Source organism: Buteo buteo, chromosome Z, assembly GCF_964188355.1.
Source record: "Buteo buteo chromosome Z, bButBut1.hap1.1, whole genome shotgun sequence".
NCBI lineage: Eukaryota > Metazoa > Chordata > Aves > Accipitriformes > Accipitridae > Buteo > Buteo buteo.
Window position 1 is genome coordinate 36,418,023 of NC_134204.1, and position 14,896 is coordinate 36,432,918.

The following is a 14,896-nucleotide window of genomic DNA, read 5'->3' on the forward strand; positions in this document are numbered from 1 at the left end:
TAACAATAGGCTGAGTTATGTTGAGGAGGCTTTGGAATGGACTCATCTTCTGTTCTATACAGTGTTTTGTAGAAGCCACATTCAGTGACTTTAATACTGTATAAAAAATGCAATGTTGGAGAGTTACACGCTCTCAAGTCATGTTTGGCCTCAGATTGAAGGAACAGTGGATTACTTGGGACATAGTGTTCTCTGTCAATGGATGCATATTCACTACTAGGTGTCAACTCCTAACCTGCTTTCAGTAGTAAAATCGTTCCATTTTCCCACTTTGCTTTTGTAGCTGTTTCCCTGCCCATCACCCTACTTATAGGTTTTATCTATAGTTATGAAATTCCAGCAAATTAAAAATACATACATAAATGCTAAATATGGACTTTTCCAGCAAATTAAAAAAAAAACATAAATAAATGTTAAATATGGACTCGACTGCCTTAGTTGTTGCTTGGAAGCTTAATTGATTTAATCTTGGAATAAATATCAGAAGAATCTGGGTTTATAAATTATGACTTCAAATGTGTTCCAGTCTTCTGCATTGTGTATTTACACACCTGTTTTAAATAACTTTCATAGTTATTTTGAGTTATGAAATGAAAGCTAGGTAAAGTGAATTCAATTTTGGCCTTAATATGTACATAGAAATGAGATTCTAAGTGTGTATGCAAATCCTCATTGGAAAAGCTGCACTTCATGAACTGTAGTTCTGAACTTGGCTATGAAAATGCTGAGGTAGGCGTGGAAATGAAGTCAGCTTAACCTGTTGAAATGTGTCTCTAAGATAAGGAGAGAAAGTAATCCTCTCTGCTTTCTAACAGGTTTGCAGTGTGCTCTATTGGGTGTACTTAGCATGCCATCCACTTCATAAGATGTAGAGTTCAATAGTAAGTGCAATAGCATCACCTTGTGGTTAGTCAGAATATAATAGTCCTTCACAGAAGCACTCCATTTTTCCTTAGACTACTTGTGAAATCGTGTTGTTTATACACATTTTAAAAAAAAAAATCAGCCACGTTTTTCATAAGCAAATATATATAGAGAGTAAGTGTGTATATGACATGCAGGTATACATGTGTGTATATTTTATTTTATTTTTTTTTTTTTTTACATGGTGAATTAGGTTTGTTTTTGAACCTTCTAAGTCTAGGTGACTGCGGGGATAGTCTTGCCCAGTTTCATACCAAGTCTGAAAAATTTGGAGGCTTCTTTAAGATTCTGAAATCCATCCCACAACTCATATTGACTTGTGTAACAAGCTTGATGTATTCATGTCAATTTTAGTCTGATTAATGTTAACTACTATTCCAGTATAAAATGTGTTTAAGTCTTGATGTAGTATTTTCCAGCAAACTATGTATTACTTATTTCATGTGCCCTTTTCCCAGCTCACTTTTGTTAATACCTGGAAGATATACCTGAGGAGATAAATATCTCTGTATCTTTCCAGTGTGGAGAAAGTGGGAGTAATTGTGTATTTATATAAAAATGATTAAAAATTTTTTTCAGTATGCTGATGGGAAGAAACCTGTGCATTGGCTTTATATTACAGGCAAAGTTAGAGGATTAGCTTAAATTTGGTCCATATCCAGGTATACTATTTTTGCAATACATTGATTTACTGAAGTTCCCATTTTTTTCTTCACATTTGTTTCACATACATGGTCCTTGTTATCTTTTCAGAGGATGCCAAAAAAATCAAGCGATAGTGCCAGCGCATGAAAGAAGAGAGAAAATAAACTTAATTTTTCAGTTACTAATTGGTAACACTTAGCACTGTAGAAGAGTCATAATTCCCTCAGTGTAATGTCTGAGTGGCCAAAACTTTCTACCTTAAATCTGGAGGAACTTCTAAAATTTGTTTTCCAAACTGTGGAAAAGACTAGTATTTCTTTGATCTTAATGTATAAACGTGGTTCTGTCAGACTTCAGTCTTCTGAAGAATCATTCTATATGAATAATTCAATTTCTTCTCCTCCTCCCTGCTCTGCAGATGCCTTATGATTAGTAATTTCTAGGAATAAGATTATGTGATGTAAAAATAATAGCAGAATTGCAGACCAGCTGGTTTATTTTCATAAAATGTCTCTTGCCATGATATTGAAAAGGAGTAAATGAACAGGAGGACTTATTGTAATCTTTCTGTATTTTACACAGAAAGTAATTTTAACAAATTGGGTCTCCAAAGGTCCTCCAACTAAATCACTGGATTTATAGCTTGTTTCTGATGCTAGTTACAGAAAAGCTTATTCCTGTCCACTAGACCAAAGCTTTTCTTTTTGAAACTTCTGGGATCTCCAGCTTAAGTATACACTAGACTACTGGGGGTTCATTATTTGGCTACTTTCCTCTGAGCCTGGTGTGGTGTGAATGTGGATTTTTGTAGCAGTGACTCCACAGAGCTGCTGAGTCCTGTAGTGTTAGTAATTATCCCAGCCTGTAGCTTGGTTCAACTTCTGAATGCAGAAATTGAAGTGGGGAGCAGCTTGATTATTTTATTCTACTGAGAACTTCAGAGTTCATGTAGATATTTTTAAAGTAATTAAGTTTCTAGATGGAAGAAAGTCTTTCTCAGAATAGCAGAAATGGACATTATTTAGTCTACGGGAGTAATTTTTTCTAAAAATGTCAGATTCAATTTCAAGTTCTAACAATTAAAACCAGAATGAAATAGAGCAACTGTCCCTATGTTATCATTTCGTCAAATGCACTTAACTGTTTACCCCTCCATCATTCCTGTTGAGCTGGGAGAGAGAAGAGATTGGAAGAGCAGCCTTGTACTCTTTAGAGGGTAAGATTTCCTGTGGGGAATTGGCTCTGATTAGTATTACCGCAGAAGGCCATGTTCATAGTGATTTTTGAACCAACACATTTTACCTGGTGGGGAATGAAGAGCATGTCTGCTGTTGGGTAAATTGTTCTGTTGACATGTGCTAACACATTGGATTTTAATAACCTGTTCTGATGCAGTCTCCATTCACAAAATATTCCTCTTTTGAACTTCTTACTATAATTTTTTAGCTTAGTAAAAGCATCTTCTAATGCTTTATTATTTTTAGGAGCAGAATAACGCATTGCAAAATACGCTCAAGAAAATGAAAGATATGGAAGTGGAACACAATGATTGTACTGAGCTGCTGAGGCGCCAGGCCAATGAGCTTGAATATAGTGCTGAACGAGAGGAGCGACTTAAAAAAGAACTTGAAGTAAGGTTTTTTGATTATTGCTATTAGTCTCAGCAGCACTGACACTCTGAGCAATTTCATTTTTGAGGGATGGAACATCCCACTTAGGCTGTGAATTCTGTACACTGGATTAACAAAATGTTGAACATCTGTTTCGCAGAAGAGGCTGAACGGATGAATGCCACTTACACTGTGTGCCTGACTTGAGACTGGTGTTTGAACAGCAGATGGGAAAAGGTTTATGTAAGCGTGAAAACAAGGCTAACTTTACTTTAGGAACTGTGTACATTTTCCCTAACCTCTTAATCTGTGTATCTTCCTATCTTTTTTGCTTAAGAACAGATTTTGAGAATTAGTGATTTTGCAATGGAGAATCTACTGGAGCTGAGAAAGTCACCAGATGTTGTGCTAGGTAGAAAGAATAGCATACTGGAAGATCACAGTGGTGTTATGGCAGCCTCTTCCTATCTAGACTTAAATGCCACAGATAGTTTTAGTTTGCCTGTCTGTTGAGTGACACCCATTGCTGAGAAATCTCAAGTCTTTAATATCTTGTAAATGTGTCCTTTTATTAATCTGCTAGTTCTCTCCTAAATTTCAACGTTCTGTTTGTTCAGTGATAGGCTTTGTATTAACTACGTTAATCTGTATGTATAGTCTGGACCAAGACTTTCTTGGTAGAACATTTGTCACTGCAGGAAAGCATGGTGACCAGATGATTCTTTATCCTGATGTGAGTTTTCCACCAAAAACATCTTTAAATATTTTCTACACTGAATTCTAAAGAATTGACACTTGCGGGATATTGGGAGCCCTTAAAGGAATAAGTGACATACAGTTTTCAGCCATGCTTGTTCTCTGTTATTTTTCCCCTAAAGGCAAAAGAAGTGTTTAAAGCATTGATTCCTGGGTAGGTAGAGTGCTGCATTAAAGACAAGTACAAAAGAAAATTCCTTCAGGGAAGAACAAAGCTCATCAACTAAAAACACTGACTTATTGACCAACAAGGTAGACTTTTGTGCCCTCAAAGAGATCTACAAGAAATCTATTGTCAGGTATTGTGAGCTGCACATATTGGCCTAGGCAGAATTACCTTCAGTTGGAAAGTGCTGCGTACTGTGAAGTTCCAATAGACATTTTAAAAACAAAGATTTTTGCTTCCAAGAGCTTGAACAAGGGCTTTTTTTGTGCCTTCATGGCTTTTAACATATTGACGTAGGAATCATGAGCTGAAAGGAGGAGGAGATTTGTCTTTCTAAATATTGTAATTGGGTGTACTCACTATCTGTATATTTGAAAAGGAAGCTTTTAGTTCCTAGAAAATGTGTAACTGCTATGCCATGGAGATGATTTTTATCAGGGAATGCTATCTATTAACCACAATCAACTAAGATATTTTCATTGCTGCTTAATTTTTATTAAATTCTTTTAACTTATTGAATCTTTCAATAATGTTGTAAGAAAATGTATGTGAGATATTCAGACTACAGAAAAATCAGTCTTGTGGTACTTTTTTTAAGTATAGCTATTTGAGCAGTGATTAAGGGAAGTATGTGATGAAACCTCTTGCATTTGAAAGCTTAAGCAAATTAGCAGAGATCCCTGTGAATAAAAAAAAACCTCTAAGTTAGACAGCAATACGTATGCTTTAGTCAGCTTGCATCTCACTTTACTATCTCAAAAGTAATTGGCTGTGTGTATGTCTGAAAGGGTCTACAACAATAACTTACCCATTCTATAGTTGAAGTCAAGGAGAGATTAACTAATGAGCATCTCTGAAAATACCTTTATTCTTTAAGAAGCAAAAGCACTAGATATTTTAAGTTTTCAACATTGATTACTGTAGGCAGCATTGATTACTGTAGACTTCATACTGGATAGTGGACTCAAACTCCAGAGTTTGCGACAACAGCATCATCTACATCTTAACAGGGTACCAGTACTCTGCATCGCCATTTGTGGAGCAAAATTTGTTCTGCCTTTTCTGTGGTCATGAAAGGCTGCAGGGACTCTGATGTTCAAAATTCAGGTTAATAAAATCTATTTTAAGTTGCTCTCTCACCCGTAATCTCTCTGAAAAATATTATTTATGGGGGAACAGTTTAGTATTAACAGAGTGTGAAATCAAGTTGCAACCTTTCTTTGATATATAAATTTGTCATTCCTCTTCCTCTCTTAACTTTCTGGAGCTCAGTCAGGCAGAGGCATTATCTGTCATTCATGCTGAAACAGAGTGGAAAGACCTCAACCAAAGGGACCAGATGATCTGCTCTTCACCTCTATAGCTCACTTATTGGAACTTCGGTCTTGGAGGCTGTAAGGGAAGGAAATGGGGGAGTGTTCAAGAACAGGCATTGCACAAAGGAGGGGAAATGAGCACAATCTTCCCTTCTAATTGTGTTTGAAAGAAAGGACTATGCCCTTTTAAAAGGGCATGCTGCATTCCCAAGTAGAAAGAAGTGCTTCTGTGAAGCCTGGAGATTGTTGGGATTTAAACATATTGCTGTCAGTAGAATTTCCTCCTTTCTCCCTTAACAGCTGCCTCACTAGCATGCTAGGTTCTGTGGATCACATTCTTAGTTGCCAGATTCTTCCCATACATTGTGGAAGAGGCATTAAAGAAGGGCACTAAAGTCTGGGCGGTAGTTTTCACTGTGTGCCAACATGCCAAATTCTCCTTGTGTTTCTGCCCACCTGGTATTACTCTCACAAAGTTCTGTGGTGTTCCAGCTGTCAATTTAAAACTCCTCAGTGTATGAAAATAAGTATTACCCACATTAGAAACATGGATAAAGTTCTGATAACCAGTCCTGTACTTTCAGCTGTGGTTAAATACAACTCTTATTTTTGCCTATGATGTCAGTATTTGAGATGGCTCTCTACTCAGATATAGAAACCTTGAAGTAGTACACCCCAGACAGAATGGTTTACATTTTTCATGAATTAGCCCTGTATTTCTTTATCTGTCTTCATGGAATTTTTAGCTTATAGATTGAAATTTGGCTTTTGTGGGAAGATGAACACAGGAGACGTCTAATTTAAATTTCTGTGCAGAGTACCTTGTGTTAATGGGCATTTAGTTAGAAAATGTGTACTTAAGTTTTTGATGGCAGCGAACTTCTTAAGCTGATTTCCATGAAGAGTAGTGTAATTCTAATTAAAAGGTAATCTTCCGTTACACGCTACTTCTTGATGTGCAATGAGGATGAACTTTTTTTGGAGTTCACAAAGCTGTGCCTTTACTACCCTCTGCTGGACGTAAGGGAGAAGACCATAGGAAAATAAATGCGTTGCAGTAATGAAAGGAAATGGTAAATTTAGAATCTTTTTTTTTCGTACAGTGGAACTCTTGTGAAGAATTATATCTAATAGACTGTACTAGTGAAAAGAAGGTGAAAAAGGTCTCCCCCCTTTTTTTTAAAATTTATTTTAATATTAGTCTGGTTTTATCCTTCAGTCATTATTCTGAACGTGATCTAAAAGAGGACATTTCTAGTTTCTGGAATTAGAAATTAAGAGAAAGAATAACGGCAAGTTTCTGTGGACTCTTCATTGAAAGATAACTGTTGGTACAGTGTCTAACTTGCTAGTTTTCCAGTTTGCAGTGACACCAATGTGGTGTACCATTGCACGGATGTGGAGTCCTTCTGAAGTGGAACACATACTTACTGTACCAGAAAAATTTAGATTGGGAACCCTATTATCATTCTGCCTCTTTAGTCTAAGATTCAGTAGTTGAACAAATTCTTGATGTATTTGTATTGAACTCATCAAGATACTACTATTTATGAGTCAGTTTCCTGGAACCAGCGTCTTTTATTTTAGCCTTTAGCTCCATTGCTCTGGAAAGATGATTTCTTGGGAAATATAGAGCAATTTGTATATAAAAATAGTGTTTCTTGTGATGTGTCTAGCTGCCAAAAAGCTGGGTGGGAAAGCTGTTTGACAAACAGTGGAGGAAAGGGGAATGTGGATTTTACCATGAGAAACAGAATTATTAGTTCATAAATTTCAAACTCTTTGTCTTGTGCACAGAAGTGTAGTGATTTTGTATTGTTTGTTTTATGTGTTTGAGGCTGCCAACTCTTAGTAAGCTGGAGCTCAAGGTCTCTCAAGTTTTTAAGCCTTTCTCATGAGGCCTGAAAAATGTCCCATAACTTGGTCCATTTTATTTCTGAGACTGAGTATGTTGCCGTTTTTCTAAGAGTTTGAGTTACCATTTAAAGACCATTCCCTTAGCTTTCACGTTGCCTTTCCTGCTCCCTGCCTGTAAGTATATTGACCTTTTCATGTCCTGCTAAATGTGTCATCTTGTATTAGCTTGGTAACGCTGCTGTGTTGGGGAGATGACTGCAAAGACGACTTGAGTGATGGTCTGTCTCTGTATTTGCAGAAGGTATATGTACATGCAATAGTTTAAGGCTGTGGGTGTATTTCTTACTGTATCTAAGTCAGTGAAACATGAAATTTAGGTCCCAGATAAAACAAAACAAAACCCCCCAAACCCACAGACCTGCTTTTTTTTCTCCTTGTTTTTAATTTTACCATGAACTGCAGTATTATGTAAGCTATAGTTCTCATAAAAAGACTTGAAAAAACTCCAAGCAGTGCAAGAGAGAACAGGTTCCTCAGCCTCTTAACAGTGCTACTGGTTAAACTTTAAACTACTTTTTGTCTAGTGTGACTACATACTTCTTGATGTCTTACCCCTACTTAATCCTCTGCTTTCTAGTGTCTCCACAATGCACAACTGGCATCTAGGAATTCTAGCTACTGTGACTGTCTTGTATATCCCCTTAGCACTGCAATTTTCATAACAGTATCTCTGTGGTGGCTCCAAAGTTCATGTTTCTCCAGTGAGATACTCACTGACTTAATAGACTTTGTCTCTGAGAGGAGCTTCCTCTTTATTATGTCCTCTATCATCGAATTATTCAAGTCCAGTTTGAAGGCTGTTCACTGTTACCTCACTATCAGACTGAAGTTGTTTGAATACTGTTTTACGTAGCCCTCACCAGGAGTTAGTAACAAGTCACATGTTAATCTTGTCTATGTGCGTGTATAAATTAACGGTGTCAGTTCATGTACTGTTAAGGGGTTTACCAGCTACTGAGCATGAGAACCAAAAGGGACATCTTTTTCCCCTCAAGGTACTGTAGAAAGGGAGAGCAGTTCAGATGGGTTTGCCAACTGCAACTCAGATGCAGACTGGAATGCACTTGGACTTCATCCAAAGGCAACCAAACTATATCAGTTTAGCAGTCCTAGTTGGTTTTACCTTTCTTTGTTTTTTATAACGTGAAGCCAAGTGTATGGCTTATCGTGTAGTCCCCATGCCAGTGTAGTTGTTTATCTGGTGTTGTGCAGGTCAAGTATAGCTCCTCTGTCAATGATATGTGTTACTCTAGACTTCATATACAGGAAATGTTTATAGTGAGAGTTGACTGCATTCCGTCAGGCTGAAAGAACATTTACTTCAGTGGTTAAGAATTGGTTGTAGTTAAGTAACTTTATAGTTACTAAAAGGTTGTTTATTATCCGGACAGGAGGTGGCTCCACCTTACCGTGATCAAGAGGCATCAGCATTTCTAACACTAGGTGGAAGTGGTCAGCACATCTCCCAAAGATGTGTTTAGACCTGACCTCCTGATCTGAGTCATAGGGAAATGTTTTTAAGTAGGAAAAAGTAAGATCTTAATCTGAATATGGAAGCACACAAACAGAGTGGGTGGATGATGATCCAGATATGAGGTACATGGGTGTCCTCTTCACTTAAAACTTCATCTTGGCTGAGTGTTTCACATAGGGATTGGACCTTAGCCATGGGGAAGTGTAAGTGTCCTGGCAACTTATTAGTAAAATGAAACTGAAAAATCTTGCAGAAGTGGTCTAAATAGAAGCAGAGAAGAGAAAAATTACTTCTGTTACTGTATCTAAACTTAGTAACTGTTGTAAATGTACTTTTCTCTTTTTTCCTCTTGTTTTCTTTGTTACTTATCTGATTAAGGGTGTTTTGATGTAAATGCAAATGTCAAGTGATTACATTTTCATGGCTGTGGCATTGCACAAATGTAGGATTCTGATACTCTTTCAGTATGGAGTGCCCCAGTATTCACAAATATTGCAGTACTTAGAGCAAGTGTAAGGGTCTGAGAAAAGTGGATGCCACAAAGGCCAGTTTGGAAAATGGTATTGCGAACTGTTAGCATGCAGAAAATGTCTCCTAGAAACCACATTAGCATTGACAGGCAACAGGACACTGGAAAAAGCGACTGAACCATAAGAGATTAGAGTAAACATATAGCATGGTTGCCCACAAGTTCTAAGGCTGTCATTGAAGTTTTCGTAGTCATTTTTATTTGCTCTTTCTCAAAAGTCACAATTCTGCGTGTACTATCATGGAAACAGATCCCAGATACCTTTGTTCTTTAAATGAAGACTGAAATTGACTCAGCTTGAATATCCAAGGAAACTTCAGAGGTTCTGAGTTTTCTTTGTGGTATCTTACTTAAGATGCCTGTCTTCATAGATCCTGTTAGGTGCACATGGAAGTAACGAGTGACTGAATCTTGTTGAATAACCAATATTTTCCATGTTGGATAAGAAAACGCTTTGTAACCACTGGAGAACCCACTTTTTGGATCAATCCTTGAGATCAATCTCTGTTACTTGGACCTGACAAGAAGCTTACCAAGCTAAACCAGAAAGTATTGCCATTTGACTCCCAGTTGAGACACTGTTGTCTGTGGCCTGCAACCTTTCTCTATAACTTGTTTTCACACAGCTTCTTCATTCTAGACAGGCATTGTGTAAAGTTTTTGGACACATGTGGTTCAGTAAGGATACTGATTCTCACCTTTCGTCTAATTCAAAGAGGTTTGCCTGGCTAACATGATTCTGGTACCAGTGTCTTTCTGTTTGTCAGACAGGAACACGAAACTCCTCTCCTCATCCCATTTTTCTTTTTGGAATTCTTAATGTGGTGTTACAGGTTAGACTCATCCCTGACATTTCTTTCTTTCCCTCACATAGTGTGTAATGGATCATTCTTGCTGGCAGAGCATGCAGCTTCTCACTGTGAAGGGAAGCTCATATATGAAGTATCACTAGAGCCTATTTGAACTTTTACCAGCAAAATAGACAAGATTTTCTATATAGTGTTTTTTTGCAGCTGTGTTCTTCCCAAATAAAAGTTCAGACTCAGCTTGGAATCCAGGTGCAGCTTCTGTGGCTGATGTGCACTTAGATAAACAGCGATTCAAAGATTCTTTTCCGTAGATCAGTCTGAACAAATCCGAATTTATTTAAGAACTCTCTATTGCTTTGCAAGGCTTATATGCTAATGACTGGTTAGGTATCTCTCATGAAATTTTCGTTTTCCCACTAATTTCCCACTGATTTGCCGGTATCTGACTGGTTAAATTTGCTCCATGTATGGTGTACCATAAGCTTCAGCAATCAAATCATAGAATCCAGGAAAAAGAATATTCATTGCTCCACGAGACACAGACAGCATCTATATGACTTCCTCAATTTACATATGTAATTTTCTTGCAAGCTCTTTGAAACATCTGAATCTCTTTTGGGTAAGACACCTGCTTATACTAGTAAGCTAAGATTAAGGTTTACTGGAGTAATCTTCTGAGAGTTTTGGAGATAATATAGTTCACTCTTCATCTTTGGCTTGTAGCAATACAAGAAATTAGTGGCAGTTCCTGTCAGGTCCCTGACGGTGCCTTGTCTTGAACGAAATAAATTTTATTTCTCTCCTTGAGTCTTTGTTTTCTGAAGGTCTGGTGAACTAATTTAAACAGGGTTTTAAAAATCAAAATTGTAACAAACTGCTGCTATGAGGCAAAGCTTTAAAGAATCAAACTCTAGAAGAACATGAGCTTTAGAAGCAAGAATAGGGTGTTAAGATTCCTGACCTTGTGAAGAAATCATGGTTTTAAACAAGTCAGTTTTCCCATGCCTTTATATGGGGATATGATCTGTAAGATGATACTTATCTGTCAAACAGATACTTTGATTTCTAGTTTCTAATTTAATTTTCCTCTGTGTACTGTCTTGAATCTCTTTGAATACTTTCCATTGGATACCTGTCAGGTACATCTAGCTCTTCTTTGGTCAGTGCCTAGGGTTCATACCTCTTTTAGAGTAGGCTAGACACATTGTCCTGCTTGCAATTAGGAGCCTGTTTCTCACCTTCCGGAGATCATCAGGAATGTCTGTGGCTGAAACATGAGTTTTCCCAGTGCTTCTCTTTTTATAGGCATGCTAATTCTACAAGTTAATTCTTCAGTGACTTGTGACAATTCAAGCAAATCAACCATCTGCAAATATGTCTGGTTTTAAATGGAATTGCTCTTACTTCAGACAGGAAAAGAGTGTTATGTTGGCACTTCTTACAGGTGTCTGCTTGCTCCTGCCTCTCTTCCCTCATTGTCCCAGGATTTTCTTAGGACTGAAGTTTCTATATATCTGGGAGTTTGTATTTCCTTTAGACCGTGTCTCTTGTCCCAGCAGTTAGTGTCCATCATGTCGACTCAAGGAGATAGACTCTACTTTACAAGAACTATACCAAGAACTGATACCTATATGTTCTGTTTGGGAGAATGTGGTTGCTCCAGTTTTTTATTCTCTCAGATGCCCTCACTCAAGCTGTTACGTATTCTTTCTGTTTTTATTTTTTTTCTTGGGACTGTTGAAATCTAACAGTTCTAGCGGGCTCCATTTGAGAGTGGCTTGCATCTCAGATTTCAGCTGAAGAGAGACTGAGATAAAGGCATAGTTCTACTTTGGACTCAGGTGCTCAGGAAATAACATAAGACTTAGAGGTCAAATGCAGTACAGATCTTGTGAATTAGTAAGTTATGCCTGAAAACTTTACTTGCAGAATCAGTTTTTTTCTTTTTCCAGTTCAGTGTTTGCTATGAAAATAGACACTTGAACAAACCAGCCAGAGACAGAAAAGGCATTTTTGCTCTTGAGGGTATGTGGTGAAATATTCTCAGTGAAGTTTCTATTTCTTCATTTTATTTTTTAAAAATTACATTACCCACTCTAAATCTTGGGATAAGTACCTTCCTCACTGTTTCCTTCATTTTTATCCTCAGACTTAAAATAGAATTACTTTCAAGCTGACTTCTTAAATGTTATTAAAAAAGAAATGAAATCAGCATCACTTGTATTTTTTGTTCACTGACTACTTTTACTAGGCTGGCAGTATTCGTGTGTAAAACCATCCTGTTGACAGATGTTGACCTGTTGGAGGATGCTAAGGAGTCCTTCCAAACTGAAGCAGGAGGTAGTCTGCTCATCCTCCATTAGAGGGCAGAGGGGAGTAGGACCTGATGTTTGGAAGCAATAATACTGTTAAGGGTCTACAGCAAGCTATTTTTTAGAATAATCTTAGCAATATGGAAATATAGTGGGAGTGTTTGTGCAGGGTTTGTGATTTTTTTTTATCAGATATGTTAAGCAGATAAAACTCCTGGAGGAGGCAAGGTTTAAGCCTTTTGACAGACCTTACTGTGGAGTAGGTTTGGTAAGGTCTGCTTTTCTTTTTAGTAGGCCTTCCATGGACGTCAATTTCAAAAGTCTTTCCTTTTGTGAGTGTGTGATTATACAAACAAAGTTTAAATTTATTGCCAAGAGCTTTTATTTTAACATCTGTTAATGTTCTCTCTCTTCTTTCAAATGTTCAGAATCACGATGCAGTCTCACATATTTGCTATTTTGTTTTACTTTTCCAAAATCAGTAACTTTGGTTGTATTTATGTAACCTTAAATGTGCTTATGTTAAATGACTTTTTAGTATTAATTCCTTTTTCTTGATCTCCCTGATTTAACTTGAAAGTAATAGGCATTTTTGCATGAATTTCTATTCAATTCAGTTAACAAAGTGAAAAGCTTTTGTTGATAGAAAACAGTGTAATTAAAATTGCATGAGTATTTCCATTATAGCAGGTCTTTAGTTAATGCTTTTGGTAAAAGTATTTTTCCAAGTGAAATTCTGTGTCCAGGCCTTTATGTGGACATGTGTATCTGGTGATTGCTTTTGTGTTTATTGTAACTTGAAAGAAATTTTTTTCAGCTTGGATCACTTAAAGAAAAAGTTTAGGAAAAATATAGACTACTTCTTGAACTTTTTGTAGGCAATCCAAATTTCCAAGTAGATTCTTAGCATAGTCATTTGCATTGTGGTGCTTTTCAGAATGTTATAAGAATGGATAAGAAAGATGCAACAGTTTAATTCAGAGAATCCCACTTTGCTTAAACTATGCATGCATGTACAGGTGTTCTTCTGTGTAATGAGATGTAGTAACTGGCTAAATTAGTCAAAATGTTTGTTCAAAGAGATGGTGAACATCCTGATAATTGCTAGACAAAAACAGAACAGAACAGTTACAGGTCAAGGAACACAGCAGTAAAAAAAATACTAGGTTAGTGTTTTAAAGCATTGCAGAGTTTACAGATTTTTATTGTAGGGAAACTATGACTAGTCTAGGGCTGCAAAACAATTTGTTTTGGGCACCTTAATTGGAAATTAGGTGCCAAAGCCAACGTATTTTTTAGGAATTCTGTATCTTCTCTGCTTCATCTGTTTCGTCACTGAAATTGTAGGTAGTCTATTGATACATATTGGAACATACAGGGTGTGGTTATGTTGTCTCAAGTGACAACCTTGGTGAAAAAGCAAATAGTAACAGTATAGGTAGAATATTTAACTTGGTCTTTCTGCTTTCTGACTCCAGCTGCAGTTTTCTTGATTGTAAAAAATGCAACAGTAACATAATGCTACATCGATTTCTTTAACTAAATAGAAAATAAAAATATTCTAGGTATGTAAAATTTTTTATATGTATTTCTTGGTATGAGTTCTCACAGTTCCAAAGTACAAGTAGGTCAGATACATCAGGTTGGTGTATGGAGTCCTAATATACTGAATGAATAGAATAGTCCTTGTGTCATGTTTACTATTTCTCTGGACTTAAATTTCTTCAAAATGTACTCTTAGGCAGCTACAGTGAGAATAAAGAAACTGGAAGAAAACATTGAAGCAGAGAGAGCAGCACATTTGGAATCCAAATTAAATTCAGAGATCATCCAGGTAAACTTTTTGTTAAGTATTTTGTAGAATTATACAGTAAAACAGTTAATGAAGTTGTAAAGATACAATCTTCCAAAAATATTAAGACCACTTACTTGCTTCAGTGAAAACACTGAATAGTTTTTTTGCAATGTGTCAAAATTGTAATAGCTAATATATAAAAGGAAAGAAAAGAAAAATAATCTGCTTTTCAGGCAACGTTAAAGTTATTAGAATTAATAATGAAATAAAATGTCACATTTGTAAGTTTGAGAATTCCACTAGCATTTAAACAGTGAGGGGAAAGGAAATGTTTCAAAATAGTTAAACACTATACTACTGTTCATCATCATCACCACAGGGTAATACCATGATGCAATGCCTGGGTGGCATTGGATGAGCATCTCCGTGGAATGGACACATGATGAATATAGTCATTATGGTTTCAGCACTTGGGCTTGAACAAAGCGAGAGTCAAAGACAGAAAATAATGGTTATAGTTCTGACACCTTCCTTTAAATTATGAGGGAGGGTTGCCATCCCTGGAGGTATTAAAAAAGCGTGTAGACGAGGCACTTCAGGACATGGTTTAGTGGACATGGTTGATGGTTGGACTTGATGATCT

At 36.7% G+C, this 14,896-nt stretch overlaps 1 protein-coding gene across 9 annotated transcripts in view; it reads left to right on the forward strand.

Moving 5' to 3' along the window:
- Nucleotides 1-14,896, forward strand: part of CCDC171 (coiled-coil domain containing 171) — a 157,624-nt gene that overhangs the window by 16,070 nt on the left and 126,658 nt on the right. For all 9 annotated transcript variants that reach the window (XM_075021403.1, XM_075021409.1, XM_075021400.1 and 6 more), the window contains 2 exons: nucleotides 3,054-3,200; nucleotides 14,200-14,292. In XM_075021403.1, coding sequence (XP_074877504.1) covers nucleotides 3,054-3,200; nucleotides 14,200-14,292 — 240 coding nt within the window. The remainder of the gene's footprint in view (nucleotides 1-3,053; nucleotides 3,201-14,199; nucleotides 14,293-14,896) is intronic.